The sequence below is a fragment of the Rana temporaria genome, chromosome 2 (genome assembly GCF_905171775.1).
Source record: "Rana temporaria chromosome 2, aRanTem1.1, whole genome shotgun sequence".
In the NCBI taxonomy this organism is placed as follows: Eukaryota; Metazoa; Chordata; class Amphibia; order Anura; family Ranidae; genus Rana; species Rana temporaria.
Genome location: NC_053490.1, coordinates 310,362,794 through 310,381,390, shown reverse-complemented (window position 1 = coordinate 310,381,390; position 18,597 = coordinate 310,362,794). Strand labels below are relative to the sequence as shown.

The 18,597-nt window shown below is 40.0% G+C and overlaps 1 protein-coding gene across 5 annotated transcripts in view; it reads right to left on the bottom strand.

Annotated features, from left to right (window-relative positions):
* The window catches only part of LOC120927002 (ras-related protein Rab-44-like), a 136,773-nt gene that overhangs the window by 7,311 nt on the left and 110,865 nt on the right, over nt 1-18,597 (bottom strand). For all 5 annotated transcript variants that reach the window (XR_005747018.1, XM_040337375.1, XM_040337374.1 and 2 more), the window contains 2 exons: nt 15,367-15,468; nt 8,457-8,533 (listed from right to left, as the gene is read on the bottom strand). Coding sequence is in view for 4 of the 5 variants with exons in the window: in XM_040337375.1 (XP_040193309.1) it covers nt 8,457-8,533; nt 15,367-15,468 (179 nt within the window). In the remaining variant the exon portion in view is untranslated. The remainder of the gene's footprint in view (nt 1-8,456; nt 8,534-15,366; nt 15,469-18,597) is intronic.

Genomic DNA, 18,597 nt, shown 5'->3' with positions numbered 1-18,597 from the left:
CGGCACAAAGATACGACAATGTACCTGAATCTGGCCCACAGTGTTCAAATCTATTTTCAAACTGATAATAAAGAGCTGCCTGAACACTACAGTACATAAAGCGTTAATCAGCCCCTCATAAACAAAGACTAATGCCGCGTACACACGATCATTTTTCGACTTCTCCTGACCTAACAACCCAACAAAGTTTTTTTCCAACTTTATCATTAAAATGACGTTGCCTACACACGATCGTAAAAATAAAAATGCTCTAGCAAAGCGCGGTGACGAACAACACGTACGACGGCACTATAAAGGGGAAGTTCCATGCGGATGACGCCACCCTTGGGGCTGCTTTAGCTGATTTTGTGACGATTTGCGCTTTTCTGTCTGTTACAGCATGATGAATGTGCTTACTCCATTACGAACGGTAGTTTTACCAGAATGAGCGCTCCCGTCTCATAACTTGCTTCTGAGCATGCGTGGGTTTTTCACGTCGTTTAAGCCCACACGCGATCATTTTTTACAACCCGAAAAACGACATAGTTTAAAACGTTGTTAAAAAATGGAGCATGTTGGGAATTTTTTTTTTGTCGTTTTTCAGAACCCGAAAAATGCTGTGAAGCCCACACACGATCGTTTTAAATGACATTTTTTAAAAACAGCGTTTTTTTACAAGCCGAAAAACGATCGATCGATTATTTTCTATGTGAATGGGGACATGTAACAAATATAAAGTTATCCCAATTGGGCTGCAAAGATGGAAGTACACTTTAAAAAAAAAAAAAAACCTGACAGAGCTTCTAACCTTTCCACGCTCCATTCAAAACTAAAAAAAATACTTTTGGTTTAGATACACATTACTGATTTTTAAAGTAAACCTTGAGCTTTGTCTCTCTCCCTAGCAAGCTCACAATGTCTTTTCATTGTTTCCCCTCTAATCTGTTCAGAGGACCGGTTTGTTTGTTGGTATGCAATTGGGTATACTGAAGCCATCTTCTCCAGGGCTTTATCATTTTAGAATGGTAGTCATTCTGTATACTGTTGTTTGTTTTTAGGAGGTTATAAAGTTGATGTTAACTTTCTGAAAAACACAAGATACACACTTTTCACCACCTCCAGCTCACTTTCAACACAGGACCAACAGGAACGAACCCACTCTCCACAGTCATTTAAAGCGGTTGTAAATCCGCATATACTTTTTTTTTTTTTTACACACCTGCAAGGCAAAAGCCATAATGAGCTAGTATGCACCACATATTAGCTCATTATGAAATACTTACCTCGAAACGAGGTAGGGAACTTACCTGGTCCACGCCAAGCGTGTCTTCCGGGTATCGCCGTTCCAGTGCTGTGATTGGCTGGAGCGGCGATGACGTCACTCCCGCAAATGCGCGTGGGAGATTTCAATCCGGCATGGGTCGGCGGGGCCGGCCCTTCAGCCGAGGATCCCCCCTGCGCATGTGCCGCTGCAATCAGAGGCGCATTGCGAGGGGAATATCTCCTAAACCGTACAGGTTTAGGAGATATTCTTTATACCTACAGGTAAGCCTTATTATAGGCTTACCTGTAGGCAAAAGTCGAAAATGTGGGTTTACAGCCACTTTAAGGTTAAAACAGGCAGTGGGTTATTAATCATGAGCATCTGTCACTACCTGTGACAGAGATCAGGAACACATTAAGATGTGGAAGCTAGATTCTAGTTGCCTTTTAAGTATGTGCCTCACAATTATAAAAAAAGACCCTACAGATCTTGTGAAGTGAAAACAAAACGCTTACATTGAAACTGGTGGGGTATGCAGCCAGGATCTGCTATGAGGGACAGAAATAGAAGACATTTAAGTTTTAGAGACAAGGACATTTAATGCAACTGATGCTCCCGATCCAAGAGTTTTGCGGTCTTTCCAAGACTCGGACTCCAAACCTATTTCAGGGATTATAAATTGGTATGTGTTTGCCTATTTGTTAGCAATATATAGAGAATTTTTTGCAATTTGCCATCAAAGGTACTCAACAGAGAGTTCCCACCTTCTAAATTATAAGATGTGAGTGTATAATGACAATACATTGTATGAATCCTTTGAATTGGATCCCTAAAGACAAAGGATGGTCATGAGACATTTGTATTCCATTTTTAAGGTAGAAAACTTCAGATAGATGATGAAAAAAAAAAGAAAAGGTATAGTGAAAAGCGAAAAAAACGTATAGTAGGTAAAGGGGGGAAGTTTACAAATATAATCCAGCACAACGGAGATCTGATTTAATTGCGCCCTATTGATTTCAACATATTTCACCAACATGGTAAAAGTACAGGGAAATGAAAACTCTTAAACCTCATACACATGACCGTTTTTCCCATCGGGAAAACTGCCATGAGAACTTTTGGCCGGGAAAACCGGCCGTGAGTATGCTCCATCGCAGTTTTCCCGACAGGAAAACTGCCAGAAAAAATAGAGAACCAGCTCCCTTTTTTCCTGCCGGAATTCTGACGGTCTTTTTCCCGGCAGTTTTCCTATGTGAAAAACTGTGATAGAGCATACACACAGCCGGGATTCCCGACCAAAGCTCCATGGCAACTTTCCTATCGGGAAAACCTCTCGTGTGTAGAGGGAAAAACTTACCGAGCAGGTTCTCGGTTTTCCCCTCGGGATTCCCGGCTGCCGTTTTACCGCCGTAATCCCGTACGTGTATACTACCACTCAGTTTCATTTATCAATTAAAAAATTGGAAGTAATACAAAGAAAATGGCATGTGAACACTGCTGAGATTAGAAATATGTAAAGGACCTGGCATGTGAACACTGCTGAGATCAGAATTATGTCACTCATTAAAGGATTTCAAGATTTCACTTGGCCTGTTGGAACAGTAGTGATGTCGATAAGCATGAAGGGAGGCGTGAATTAAAAGGAACATTTATATCTTATGCTGGCAGATAGCAGAAAAGTCTTCCAGACAATTTAATTATAACACTCTTGCAAAGAGGGAGCCTTTCTGCATGCCACTTGAAGGTGATTTTCCATACTAATGATATAGTACAAAATATTGTAAAAAAAAAAAAAAATCTACAGTACTGTGCAAAACATTAAGGCAGGTGTAAAAAAAAAAAAATGGTAATATAAGAATGCTTTCAGAAATAGAAGTATAAATAGTTTACTTTTTATCAGTTAACAAAGTAAAAAGTATATGAACTTAAGAGAAATCCAAATCAAATCAGTATTTGATGTGACCCCCCCATCCTCCCCCCCCCCCCCCGTTTGTCTGCAAAACAGCATTAGTCCTTCTAGGTACACTTGCACACAGTTTCACAGTTTTTGAAGGAACTTGGCAGGAAGTTTGTTCCAAACATCTTGGAGAACTAACCAAAGATCTCCTGTGGATGTATGCTGCCTCAGATCCTTCTGTCTCTTCACGTAATCCCAGGCAGACTTAATGACGTTGAGATTAGGGCTCTGTGGGGGGCAAACCATTACTTCCAGTATTCACTGTTCTTCTTTGTATTGAAGATAGTTCTTAATGACATTGGGCTATGTACAGTGCTGTAAAAAAAGTATTTCCCCCTTCCTGATTTTAATATTTTTTGTATATTTTTCACATTTAAATGATGTGGATTATCAAACAAATTTTAATAGTACACAAAGGTAACCCAAGTAAATCCAAGATGCAGCTTTTAAATTATTATTTCATTTATTAAGGGAAAAAAGCTGTTCAAATCTGCCTGGCCCTATGTGAAACAGTAATTGCCCCCTCCCATGCTGAATCATGAATGCACTGTGATTAACCACTATTGTTTTGGAAAGCTAAGTTAAATTGCACTTGCCTCACCCAGGCCTGATTACTGCCAGACCTGTTGAATCAAGAAATTGCATAAATAGAAGCTGTCTGACAAAGTGAAGCATGCCAACAGATCACAAAAAGCCACACATCATGCCACAATCTTAAAAAATTAAAGAACAGATTAGAAGCAAACATGTATCGGTCTAGGAAGGGTTTCAAAGCCATTTCTAAGGCTTTGGAACTCCAGTGAACTATGGGGAGAGCTATTATTTAAAAATGGAGATAACTTGGAACAGTGGTGAACCTTCCCAGGAGTGGTTGGCCTACAAAAATGACTCCAAGAGCATGACGACAACTCATTCAGGAGGTCATAAAAGAACCCAGAACAACATCCAAAGAACTGGAGGCCTCACTTGCCTCAGTTAAGATCAGTGTTCATGATTCAACAATAAGAAAGAGACTCGGTAAAAATGGCATCCATGGGAGAATCCAAAGGCCAAAGACACTGCTGACCAAAAAGAACACAAAGGCTCATCTCACATTTACCAAAAAACATCTTGATTATCCCCAAGACTTTTGGGCAAATATTTACTTTTTGGAAGGTGTTCATCATCTGGCATAAAACTAACACAGCATTTTATAACAAGAACATCATACCAACAATCAGACATGCTGGTGGCAGCTTCAGGACCTGCACTACTTACCATAATTGATGGAACCAGGAATTTTGAGCTCTACCAGAAAATCCTAAAGGAGAATGTCCGACCATCAGTTTGTGACCTCATGCTCAAATGCAGCAAGACAATGATCCAAAACATAACAGCAAGCCCACCTCCAAATGGTTCAAACAAAGCAAAATTTAGGTTTTGGAATGGCTTAGTCAAAGCCCGGACTTGAGATGCTGTATGGATTAAAACAATTCTGCAAAAGAAGAGTGGGCCAAAATTGCTCCACAACAATGTGAAAGTCTTATTGCCAGTTATCGCAAAGGCTTGATTGCAGTTGTTGCCGCCAAGGGTGGCACAACCAGTTCTTAGGTTTAGGGTGCAATTACTTTTTCACATAAAGCCAGTCAGATTTGAACAGTTTTGCCTTAATAAATGACACCATCATTGAAAAATTGCATTTTGTATTTACTCGGGTTAGCTTTGTGTAAAAATAAAATTAGTTTAATGATCTGAATCATTTAAGTGTGACAAATATGCAACACGCCTCCCTAATGGTATGGTATGATAAGTATCTGCCTGTATTACTCAGCATTGAGGACACCATTGATCCTGACCAAATCTCTAATCCTATTTGCAGAAATGCAGCCCCAAACTTGCAAGGAACCTCCACCTTGCTTCACTGTTGCCGCAGACACTCAATTTTGTACTATTAGTTAGCATAGTTAAGTTGCTTAGCCTTGTTTCCATGTCAGAGGTATGGCTTTTTGGCTGCAATCCCTCCATGAAGACTACTTCTGGCCAGACTTCTCTGGACAGTAGATGGCGGTACCTGAGTCCCCTGGTTTCTGCCAGTTCTGTATTGATGGCACTGCTGGACATCCTTGGCTGACCACTGTGTCTACAATTTAATTTCGATTTAGATTTTGCTCACTTCGCATTTTGTAAATTGATAAATAAACAATCAAAATATAGATTTTTAAAAGCACTCTTCCTTTACAGCATTTCTTCACACCTGCCTAAAATGTTTGCACAGTACTGTACACACAAATATATAAAACACACATACATACATACATACATACATACATACACAAATAAGCACACATGCATACACATATACACACACACAGATAACTTTTTTTAAATTGTAAGCAGTACCTGAACCCACACTGAGTTTAATTCTGTTTGCTCACTTTGCATTTTGTAAATTAATAAAAAATAAAATAAAAATATATATATTTGAAAGCCGTCCTACTTTACAGCATTTCTTCACACCTGCCTAAAACTTTTGCACAGTACTGAAGGTATTTGGCTACAAGGCCCTATACATGCTAAACATTTTCCTATATTTCTGCTGCAATCAGGGATATAGCATGCTAAAAGAAGAGTGACTGTGAAGGTTAGGACTTTCAAGGTCATGGTTAGTCTATGGATGGAGTTCACAGCATTTGATTTTCAGTACTACATTCAGACCTACTTCTAAGAAATCATTCTCCATGTTATAAGAGGAAAGGACAGTGACATTTTATTTTTTAGAAACTATATTCATATTATCTTCTGCTTATCTTGTGAGCTTTCAGTTCTAAATTTACTCAGCACATCCTGATAGAACCCTAGTTCCTCAATTCTAATCTGAGCAATGCTCTCACTAAACTTTCCACAGGTGCACAGGTACTGTGAACAGATTGAGGCTGAAAGCAGCACATTATGTTATTCTCTGGCAAGCTATTCATTGTCTTAGTGGTAGACAGGCTGGGGGTAAATTAGTTGCTTTTTGGTCAATGCTACTGTAAAGAAACTCCATAAAAAATTCTATACTAATCATCATGGACAACAATGGTAATAACTTTTACAATTTCTTCTACATACAATCAAGGCAGAGTCCTTATTACCCTACCCCCCAATAGGCTCACTGCCTTTTCTAAAAGTTTGAAAACAGCTTGATGTCAAATAGAAGATCATCTGCTTCACAACATTCGATATTCCTAACAATGGCCTATTTAGACTGCAAGTGTTTCATCAAGGATGATGCTCCCAAAGAGGGTAAATGTGCAAAACCATGCCATAACTCAAGGTTTCTTATTATAACATTAGAACTCATCTTTTGACTGTCTTAATATCAATACAGCAGAAATACAGTATATAAGGATTATCCATAAAGTGTTTACATGATTTGCAAGATTTGTTTTAACATTTTAGAACACTAAAATCCCTCTGGGAAACTAGTAGAATGTTTTTGGCTGCCACTACCCATGATCTAAACAGACCAGTATAACAAAATGGTAGGGAAATTAGCCTGAATACCTCCTGTACTGTTCTAGAAACACTTGGTGTGTGCTATGCAATTACATCAATGTGTGCGCATTGACAGTGTAATGCCGGTGTAGTGTGGCGACATCACAGCATTCTTTGTGAGCACGGCATAGTGACTTAAGCAGCAACTGCCATTATACAGTACATGTGTTTTTTGCACTTTTTACTATGTCCATAGAGGACTACCCCCTGGGCGAAACACGTTGGGATTTCGACAGTTCAATTGCACCTGGCACTTACATTTTTTATCAGAGTGCAGGATACTTAGATCATGGATTCATAGAAAGATCATAAGTGTAGAATATTCCAGCTGAGACTCATAGGCTTTTGAAACAATAAGTGATTTGGAGACATAAATGTATTTGCAGCCAGTATAGATAGAACACTTCCACTATCTTTCCTGTTTACTCTCTGTAGGATAAAGGTTGGTCATTTCAATAATCTTTTAATGATAGAATAAAATTGTAGGTCCTAGTGGATGAAATACACAGTGGTTTAAGCACCTCTACTGATTATATTATTAAAATGCTGCTCTCTACAAAAAGTAACAAGGATAACAAGTTTTGATTTCAGTGCCTCAATCATGTTTAAATTTCTCCACAATGCATAAAGCTACAGAGGGGAATATGGGCTTGTTTTAAAGTGCATTTACTACCCATTCAGAATATGTAAATATTTTAGTGTGCATATTTTGGGCATAGGTAAATTTTAGGATATAGGATGAACGTTCAAAAAGGTGTGGGGAACACTTTATTAAATTCATAATTTATATATTATGATAAAATGCAGGGCAGGTATTTTAAAATCTAAATCTTTACTAACATAAATTACATGAATAGTCTATTCACAGAAAATAAAATTGTATTTTAACTTTAACTGTGCATGGAAATGTTCCATTAAGGCTGAACTTGGCTGTGGTTCAAAATAATTTTCTACACAATTATGCAACCGTAGAAGGACTATTTATTGATCACAAGAGAAGGATCATACTGCATTATATTGTTGCAAATATTGAAGTGTAACCAGATGGTGTTTACAACCTCATAATTTTGCTCGCAAACATAATGGCCTGTGAACATGAGAACTTTAATGTGTTAAGTCGGAATTAGTTCTCAATCATGTGATCATCATTACAATTAATCATGTTGGTCACATCCACGCTGTATGTTAATTTAGAAAATAAATGCTGATGACACTGCAGTCCAAAGATGACAGTGCACCAATGTATGATACTGAAATGGTATGTCAGGAACAATTACAGTTACAACAATAATAATATTTTTCACATTTGTCCTGTTGTAAGCCTATAATAAAAACCTGATCAAGGTATTTATTAAAACAATGTACCAAATAAAAGTCTTACATATGTCCTTAATAATTATATAAATATTACTTAGGTAGGCAAATTAGTCATGCTTCATGAATGGCTTAAGGTCCAACCTCATATACTGTATATATGCATATTTGGTAAAATTCATATCACTTTATGGGGCCAAATATTGGTGCTAGTCCTAACAAATAGGAATTGTTTAAATTTAAGAAGGACTCTATATATATATATATAGATATTGAAATCCAATTTTTTTCACTTCTAGGCTGTTTAGTAAATGGTGAATTGAGCACTTTTCTAAAAATTTCCAGACTGTCTGATTGACCTTTGTATACATTTGTGCTGAATGATTCTTAGCTTGTTGTGATGTTAAAATGTATTCAGACATTTACCTGGCTATCTGGATCAAGGATTCCATGACATTCACTCCAGATTCCGCACTGCATTCTGTAAACAACAGCTGGTATTCCTAATGAGAAAATAAGTTTGTGTACATTCATTTGATATACTAAATACTCCAAAACACACACTGTAAGGCCTCTTGCACACGATACTCCTGTTTGAACTTCTACTTTTTCAGATTTAATAAAATATATATATTTTCGCTCATATGCGTTTGCGCAATTTTCGCACACATTCACACACATTTCTGCTCATGCATGGAAGCTTGTTCTCACATTCACAATGTCAATGGGAAAATCTGTGCGAATCTGTGTGCATTCGAGCGCATGAGGCATAAATTACTGACCAAAAATGTAGATTTTTCTATTTATTCATTTTTTTTGAAGAATACACAGCAGTGGTTTAAATGCCTGTGTGCATAGGCACATTACAATTAATGGTCTGTATTTTAGCTCAGTAAAAAAATAAGCTGTACTGAGCATTTTCAAGCTGCAGTGTCCAAGAGTGAAAAAAATGGGAATTAGAGATCACCAAGAAAAATTATTAAGGAACACTCTGGACTTCAAAAACAACTTTGTGTAAAATTATTAAATGAATTAATGCAAAAAACTACCACTAGTGCAAACATGACAACGTTTTCAAACAACTCAGAGACCTGCCGGCAGCACACTTCATACACCACCACACACAGTCCACACTGCAATACGTCTGTGGGGATACATGGGCTCTTCCACAGACAGTGGGATAAAAAGGATGAGATTATTCCAATGATGCAGTGTGCAAGAGGCCTAAAACTCTATTCTGCTATCTTTTGAACAGATACAAAGAGAGATAGAGAAAAAACACTACATGAAAAAATGGAAAATGATATACTCACCTTTTCCATAATTTCCTTTCCTGGTGCCTCTTCATGGCAGTATATGATGGGTTATGACTCTGCCACCTTCAGCTCAATAGGATGTCCTCAACTTCAAAGGTTTATACATTTTGGAGATCTCCTATTTCTACATTCTTTGTAACTACCACCATAACGGTGGGAATGCATATGCTGCCAAGAAGATGCACCAGGAAGAAAAATTACACAGATGAGTACGCAATTTTCCATTTTCCTGGAGCATGATGGCAGCATACGGAATGGAATAAATTGCCATGCATAGGATGGTCTGCAGTGAGAGAAACAAAAATGTTTATGAAATCCAGAAAAAAAGGAGAATTTGGTCATGAGAGTTTGAGTAATGCTCTACCAAATCCAGGCTGGCTAGGTCTACTCTATAATGGGTCATAAAAGTATTGACAGACATTCAAGTTGCTGCCTTGCAGATCATGTCCAAGAGTACGATCTGTAATAATATATTATACTATTGGAAGCTTTTTTGGCTTTTAATAAAGTTTCAAATACCGCTTGTGAACACTGCATAGAAGCTAGTTTTTCCCTTTCAATTCTCTTGCCATTAGGTGGCAAGATTAAAGTCCAGAGCTGCAGGAAGAGATTGAGGTTTCTCTACACCTATGCCCAGCAGAAAAGGAAACTGCAATCTCCTGGGTCAACAGGAGATTACTGTAATTCCTGTGACTGGTTGGGGCTTCAATCTGAAGATCAGAGGAGGAAGTTCGAAGGAGGATGTGCACTAGGGTGAAATTCCATGGCTGGTGAAGAAATCTGTGGAAAAAAGTGGACTATGACCTGCTGATATAGTCTGCCAACTGGTCCTGGGTTGCTGGAATATAAATTGCCTTTAAAATATCAAGGTTGTTCTGAGCCCAATCCATGATAGGTTGAGCTTATCTAATTAAAGCTGAACTCCTCATGCCTCCCTGGTGTTGGATATATGCTACAGTTTTTTTGTCTATCTGGAGCAAGATAACTTTGCCAGAGTACAGACTGAGCAAATTGAGTGCCCTGAGCAACTGCTCTCAAATCCAAGACATTGGATCTCAACACCCTGGGCATTGAATTCCCATGTGTCTTACAGCCATATGCCTCAAATATTAGCGCCCCAGCCATGCTGGCTGGTGTTGGTAGTAATTGTGGTCCATTGCAGAATAGTGAAAAATAAAAAATGTAGCGCCAACCTATGTGAAAAATTGTGTCCACAAAGTGGCCCCAAATGGACAGACACCCTATAGGGAAATATGTCCAAAAACTTCACTGGGTACACGGTGGAAAGAAAGATCATATATACCACGAACAGAAAATAAAATAAATGACGTTCACGGTTAAATATGAATAAGTGAACCAAAAAGGTAAACAAAGCAATTAATTAATTAATAAGTCTTGTAAAAGTGTGTGACCACAGATACAATTCATAAGTGGAAAAGTCCCATGTATATGTGTGGGGGTGGTTCCTTATGATACATTCATAGCCTGTGACTACGTTCAGATATTCCCCTCAGTTGAAAAAACAACACCTCTTCACACGGAAAGGCAAGAACCTCTTCTCATGGACATTCCTTGGTAAGTTAAAAGATAAATACTCTTACCGACTCCCGTTGACCCACATCTCACCGTACGGTGGGTAGGTCTCCAAGGCTTATATGGGCTCAGATACCCTCCAACAGCACCGATGAAGGAAGAAATCCTGATTCTGATGTTCCTGAAGGAGATGGAAGTACTGGCCCCAGGAGCGTCCGTGAGATGGTGTGGAATGAACACTCCAAGTTTCAGAGGGAAAAAAGGGAAAAAGAACACCTCCTCATAGTGTAGAAAATTTAATAAAATCTCTCAAAAGATATAAAAATATTCCACAGCAGGGAGAGAAGCCAAACAGTACAAATGTATATATAAAAAATCCCGAAAGATAAAAAGTTCCACACTTAGATCACCACAGCAAGTCACATCACCACAGCAAATCAAGGAATCAAGATGATTGGAGTCCAGTGTAGCCGACCGGTTTCGTCCTCATAGACTTCTACTAGGGCAGTTCCATGCCCTAGTAGAAGTCTATGAGGACGAAACCGGTCGGCTACACTGGACTCCAATCATTTCCACTACGCTATTGATCTTGATTCCTTGATTTGCTGTGGTGATGTGACTTGCTGTGGTGATCTAAGTGTGGAACTTTTTATCTTTCGGGATTTTTTATATATACATTTGTACTGTTTGGATTCTCTCCCTGCTGTGGAATATTTTTATATCTTTTGAGAGATTTTATTAAATTTTCTACACTATGAGGAGGTGTTCTTTTTCCCTTTTTTCCCTCTGAAACTTGGAGTGTTCATTCCACACCATCTCACGGACGCTCCTGGGGCCAGTACTTCCATCTCCTTCAGGAACATCAGAATCAGGATTTCTTCCTTCATCGGTGCTGTTGGAGGGTATCTGAGCCCATATAAGCCTTGGAGACCTACCCACCGTACGGTGAGATGTGGGTCAACGGGAGTCGGTAAGAGTATTTATCTTTTAACTTACCAAGGAATGTCCATGAGAAGAGGTTCTTGCCTTTCCGTGTGAAGAGGTGTTGTTTTTTCAACTGAGGGGAATATCTGAACGTAGTCACAGGCTATGAATGTATCATAAGGAACCATCCCCACACATATACATGGGACTTTTCCACTTATGAATTGTATCTGTGGTCACACACTTTTACAAGACTTACTGTATTAATTAATTAATTGCTTTGTTTACCTTTTTGGTTCACTTATTCATATTTAACCGTGAACGTCATTTATTTTATTTTCTGTTCGTGGTATATATGATCTTTCTTTCCACCGTGTACCCAGTGAAGTTTTTGGACATATTTCCCTATAGGGTGTCTGTCCATTTGGGGCCACTTTGTGGACACAATTTTTCACATAGGTTGGCGCTACATTTTTTATTTTTCACTCTTGCACAATTATCCATTGGTATGTTGGCTGCCTACAACCACTGATTTATTTATTTTTTGAGTAGCGCAATATTTTTTGTATATATTTACATTGCAGAATAGTGATGTGCAAACATGTACCACAGTGCTGTGCAGCACACAAAGAGAAGTTTCATGTTCTGTTTGTAGGAGGTTGCAGAAGAATGTGACCCCCTTGTAAATTATCCAACAGCATTACATGCTGAGGAAAACAAAGAATAGTGGCCATGCATCATACATTTTGAAGAACTGGTGAAAACTGCCCCCTTCCAAAAGTTCCTGGCCTAGGCAGCTACACAGTAAATTATTTAAAGCTGCCATCAATTTGTTTTTACTATATGCATTTTATTTACGTATTTACACATTTTTAAACACTTGTTTTCAAAATTTGAAGTCATGCAAACATGCATAGGGAAACCAATGCAAACTGCATACAAATATAAGCAGCTGGGAAGAATGCTGCAAGGCTGGTCCAACTGGGTTGTGTGGGGCCACCACATTTGGTGGGAGATTTTTTGACTCAATCCCATGACAGTAAAAAAGTTGGGAAAAACCCACAATTGTTCTATGCAGAGGACAAACCGCGATCTCTCCTCAAATATCTTTATTAGCAATCAATATATGAAAATCATGTGCAAAAAGGTTGGTGACACAACAAGAATTAAAACTGACAACGTTGTCATTAAAACACCCTCAGGGTCTCATCCGCACCTACACTCAGACCACAGCAGACAAACTGTATTAAAACACATAATAATTGTTAATAAGGGTCAGAAGTGAGATCCTGGGTAAAAACCCTATAATTGCATTAGCCTGTGCACGGCAATGCAGATCAGTGGGTAACATCCAGGTTAACTATGTCACCCATAATGGATACAGGTATAATACAGTTAAAATTTTAAACAAATAGTTTCCCACTAGCCATCCTTCAATAGTGTCAGAACAGGGGCAGCAAAAAATGTCTCATATACGGGCCGTGGTGAATCCACAGATATCAAAAGTGTTTGTTTAGTCACCCAATACTGACAGTTCAATTGGTCACGTACACGGAATCACAGAGTGGAGACAAAAGTATCGCACAGAGTGGAGACAAAAGTATCGCTCAGAGCAGCAAGCCGGTGTTGACCAACAGAAATGTGAAGCCTGTACACCAGGCATGTCCAAAGTCCGGCCCGGGGGCCAATTGCGGCCCCCCTGGTGATGTAATATGGCCCCCCTGGGATTTGGAGATTATATATATATATTAGATATATGTATATAGCCATTGCAACCTCACATGTGTCCTGTGCCCTGGGGGCCACAAAAGATATATACCGTATTTATCGGAGCTGCCTCGGAGGGGACAGGACGTGCGTCGTCGGATTACATGAAGAGAATCTCCCATTTACTCGGCGGCATCTGTAATAGGAAGTCCCGTTTCCTGGGATGCCATTGGATTACTGTTCTGTTTATCATAGGAGGCGGGACTTTGTATTAAAGAGGCCATGAGTAAACAAGAAATTCTCCTGTTTGTAATCTGACGGGCACATGTCCCTCCCCCTTCCTGTCCCCTCCGAGGCTGCAGATGGGCATCGATCAGGCTGCACTGATGGCAATGGTAAGGCTGCATTGATGGCAATGGTGAGGCTGCATTCATGGCAATGGTAATCCTGTGCGTGTTAAATGCTGATAAATACGGTATATCCAAATAACACGCCCAAGCTCGCCCTTCGTCCTGAGCAGCGCTCGGGATTTGTTGGGGCCACAAAAGAGATATATACAGTATATCCAAATAAAACGCCCAAGCTCATCTCTTCACCACACACAGCCACAAAGGCAAGAGAATTCTTGTTGGGCAGTGTATTAGTGCGCGCACGAACACACTTGGATCAAATTTTAATGGTTCAAAGAATGTCAGGCCAAATAGTCGGCCCTCGAGCATGTTCACTTCATCAAATGTGGCCCTCTTTGAAAAAAGTTTGGACACCCCTGCTGTACACAGTCTAGTAGTGAAAAATATCTACACCCTGAATGATACCTGAGCATGCATATACAATTGTGCAGAGCCAGCATGAAGATGACACACCCGTGTCAGTCACTATATAGGTTACAGGCATAGTCAGGTTAATAATTGTGACGCGTAGCCACATGCGATAAATCCCCATAGACTGTGGAAGACACTCAAATCAAGAAGTCTGTCCTCACAGAGGGTACTCACAGTCACCGGCACAGCTAGTTGCCTGGATCTAGGGCTTATCAGGGCTCCCTTGGGAAGTGAACTTCCAACATATGTCCCTGCAGGTAAGGGTGCGCTGGTGCTCAGTAGGTGTCATTTAAAGGCTGGCATGGCACTGCTCTGATGGTTTGAATAGTCACCTTGCAGTACAAGACCAAAAAAGGGATGGATTAATTGGTAGCAGAGGATGATCATCCACATGGTGCAAATGAGCCCGTGGGTGTGAGGGGGTCACCCACTGAGGAAGCTTACGTGTTCGATGGGCGAAACTCATCGCTGTGACAACCCTCCTCACACCCGCGGTCTCATCTGTCTGCCCAGCCTCGTCACTCATTCACAATGCTCTGAAAAAATTGAAAACTACAAGTCTTAGCAGTTGTAGGCTTGTAGTTCTCAATGAACTACCATGGTACTGTGGAGCGCCGCAGTAGTTCACTCATGCTTCTTGTCAGAATGTATCCTACGGGGTACAAGGAAGCAATTACACTGACAGGTCTAGAGCAGATCTGCATGGCATCAGCGATCTTCTATTTGCTGGTGCAATGCTTTAGTAGCTCCCAGTTCTCAAATTGCAGTCTGCCTTATTTCTGTCCTAATTTTCTTGGACCACAAATTCCAGATACATTGAATTCTTTGCAAACCCATGGTAGCAGAAAACCCAAACCTCATACCTAAATTCAATATGTTCTTTTAGAATAAAGAGACAAAACCTGTATATTTGCATCAAACCTTTGTTTTAGCAAGGAAAAGTTTATACACACTTAACTGAAATTTGCCTACAATTCCAAAACTTTGTATGTTCAAAAATTCTATAGCAGTCAAAATGTATTCTACAAAACATACTTGAGCCAACTTCTCTGCATCTTCATATGTCACATTTCTTTCTGAATCACAGTCTGTTTTGTTGCCAATAAGTAGAATAACAAGATCATCAACAGTTTTTGCCTGTTTGGAAAAGGTGACAAGACATTTATTAGTTCTATAAGATTTAAGCAACTTAAAGGGTTACTAAAGGAAAAAAAATGTTTTGCTTTAAAATAACAAACATGTTATACTTACCTCCACTGTGCAGTTCGTTTTGCACAAAGTGTCCCCGATCCACGTCTTCTGGGGTCCCTCGGCAGCTGTCTCTGGTCCTCCCCGCAAGAACGCACCACAGTCATGCTAGAACGCTCGCATGGTGGTGAGTCTTTGCGGGCGCGCTCCCGTGATACAGCGAGCGGCCATAGCTGTATCACTGTATCACTCGGCCCAGCCCCTTGGCGTCACTGGATGTGATTGACAGCAGTGCCAGCCAATGGCTGCGCTGCTCTCAATTCATCCGCTCTAGCCAATCAGCGGCCAGGCTGAGCGGCGAAAAGGATCTCGGGACCGAGCGTGGGACTTTCAAGGGGTGAGGTAAGTAAAACGGGGGGGGGGGGGGGGTGGCGTCATCAGATGTTTTTTTCTTTACAACTCCTTTAAAGTACAATAGCCCTCCCCACCAGTCTTTTACTCACCTGTCTGCTTGGAGAAGTTAGGGGATTTATTCCAGCAGGCCACAGACAGCAAATGCAAACAGAGGCTCCAACCTTCTTGCATTCTTTTAATGCTGCATGCACTGCATAGGCTTTATGGTTGTTTTGTCTAGGGAGTGCTATTTTATTGGGATTTTATGTGATATAGACCATTACAAAGTTGCACATAATTGTGGAGTTAAAAGAAAATGCTAAATGGTTTTAATTTTTTTTTTTTATAAATGAAAAGTGTGGCATGCATTTGTATTCAGCCCCCTGTACTCTGATACCCCTAACTAAAATCTAGTGGAACCAATTGCCTTCAGACGTCACCTAAATACTAAATAGAGTCCACCTGTGTGTGATTTAATCTCAGTATAAATACAGCTGGTCTGTGAAGCCCTAAGAGGTTTGTTAGAGATCCTTAGTGAACAAACAGCATCATGAAAGCCAAGGAAAACAGTTGTGGAGAAGTTTAAAGCAGGGTTACGTTATAACCCAGATAGCAATGATAACTTGCCACACATTTGTGGCAGTATTAAATTGTAAATCGTTTAACTTGCTGCACATTTTCACTGGTAAATTGTACACTTGCAGAGCACTTGAAGCCCAAGTTCTAGTTGACACTTTTCCAATTCAAAGTAAATTTGCATGTTAAGTCTCTAGCAAGAGTGAAGGTGCAGTGGTGAGTCTACAGCAAGAGCTCTGCAAGTCTAGAGCAAGAGCCCCGCAAGCCCACAGCAAGAGCCCCCGTAAGTCTATAGCCAGAGTTATGCAAGTCTCAGTTTTTGGCAAGAAAAAAGAAGCCAGCAGTGCAAATCTATAATCTCACAATCTATGATAGTGAACCCACTGCTATTACCTAATCCCTTACTGTACACATGTGAAATACATTCAATCCAACAATCATATATAATGATAAACCCTGTGTCATTGCATAAAATAATTCATCATACAGAAAATATTTGTTTCTATGAAACAACCCAGATAGCAAGTAATTGTGATGTAAGATTGAATGACTAGCTAAGCTATTGCTAGACTTGCCAGGTTTTATACGTTTGTTGTACAATTGCAGCAAGTCTACATTGCATGACTCCAGATCAACTTTATTTGCAAACATTCTGCAAGTCTGCTGCAAGTTCTGGTTCAGTTATGTTGTGTAATAGTTATCCCACCATGTGGTTGAAATGTCATCATTGCTGCCTGCTGTGTGTAAGGTCTTTCTTTAATTGGTGCTGGGGCAGCCATAGAATCACTTTGGGAGTGGTGTGCAGAGGTGAGAGGTGACTTTGGGAGTGATACCCATGAGATCTCATATGGAGTTCAGGTAGGTAGAAAACAAGGAGTGACTAACATGAATATTATGGGATGAAAAAATAAAAGAACCTTGCACTATGGAATAGCGAAATGAGCTAGTTCTAAAACATATAGGTGTAGATCCACGTACAACGGCGCATTATTGCGCCGGGCGTAGCGTATCTAAGATACACTACGCCGCTGTAACTTACTTTGTTTTGTTTCGAATCCTCAACGAATTTGCGCCGTAAGTTACGGCGGCGTAGTGTATCTCTTGCGGCGTAAGGGTGCGGAATTCAAATGGATGTAATGGGGGCGTGTTTTATGTAAATACGTTGTGACCCGACGTAAACAACGTTTTTTTTTAAACTGCGCATGTGCCGTCCCTGGGGGTATCCCAGTGCGCATGCTCGAAATTTAACTGAAACAAGCCAATGCTTATGACGGTGACGTCATTCTACGCAAATTCCTATTCGCGAAAGACTTACGCAAACGACGTAAACAATTCAAAATTGTACGCGGGAACGACGGCCATACTTAACATTGAGTATGCCACCATATAGCACCTTTAACTATACGCCGGAAAAAGCTGAACGAAAACGACGTAAAAAAATGCGCCGGGCCGACGTACGTTCGTGGATCGTCATAACTAGCTAATTTGCATACTTGACGCGGATTTCGACGGGAACGTCACCTAGCGGCCGCCGAAAAATTGCAGCTTAGATCCGATGGCGCACTAAGACGTATGCCTGTCGGATAGATCCCAGATGCCGTCGTATCTTGTTTTGTGGATACAAAACAAAGATACGACGCGGGAAATTTTAAATTACGCCGGCGTATCAGTAGATACGCCGGCGTAATCCTTTTGTGGATCTGCCCCATAAGCTGCTCCTCTCAAAAGTGCAATAGTGTTAGCTTTGTCTGACTTGGGGTGTGTAATGTTAGGGGGCTCTATGAATAATACGACTTAATGGGTTAGGCTAAATATTGTGAATGTACAAAATAAGAGTGCATAGTGCTAATTTAAATGCTATAACATTTCATGATTAATAATCCAGTGCTATAATGACAGTGATTCAAATATTTAATCAAAACCAAACTCCATAAATCTTTTGTGATGCAACTTTAATCCTTACACCATCACCAGTGGCAAAACTTCATGAAAATCACCCAGTTGATGTCAGTGAAATTCCTATTCACCAGACCATGTGACCTCTTTAACTAAAAAGAAGGTCAGATCAGGCTTGTTAGTGTGGGTCTAATGTTGCTGGTTTATCAGAAG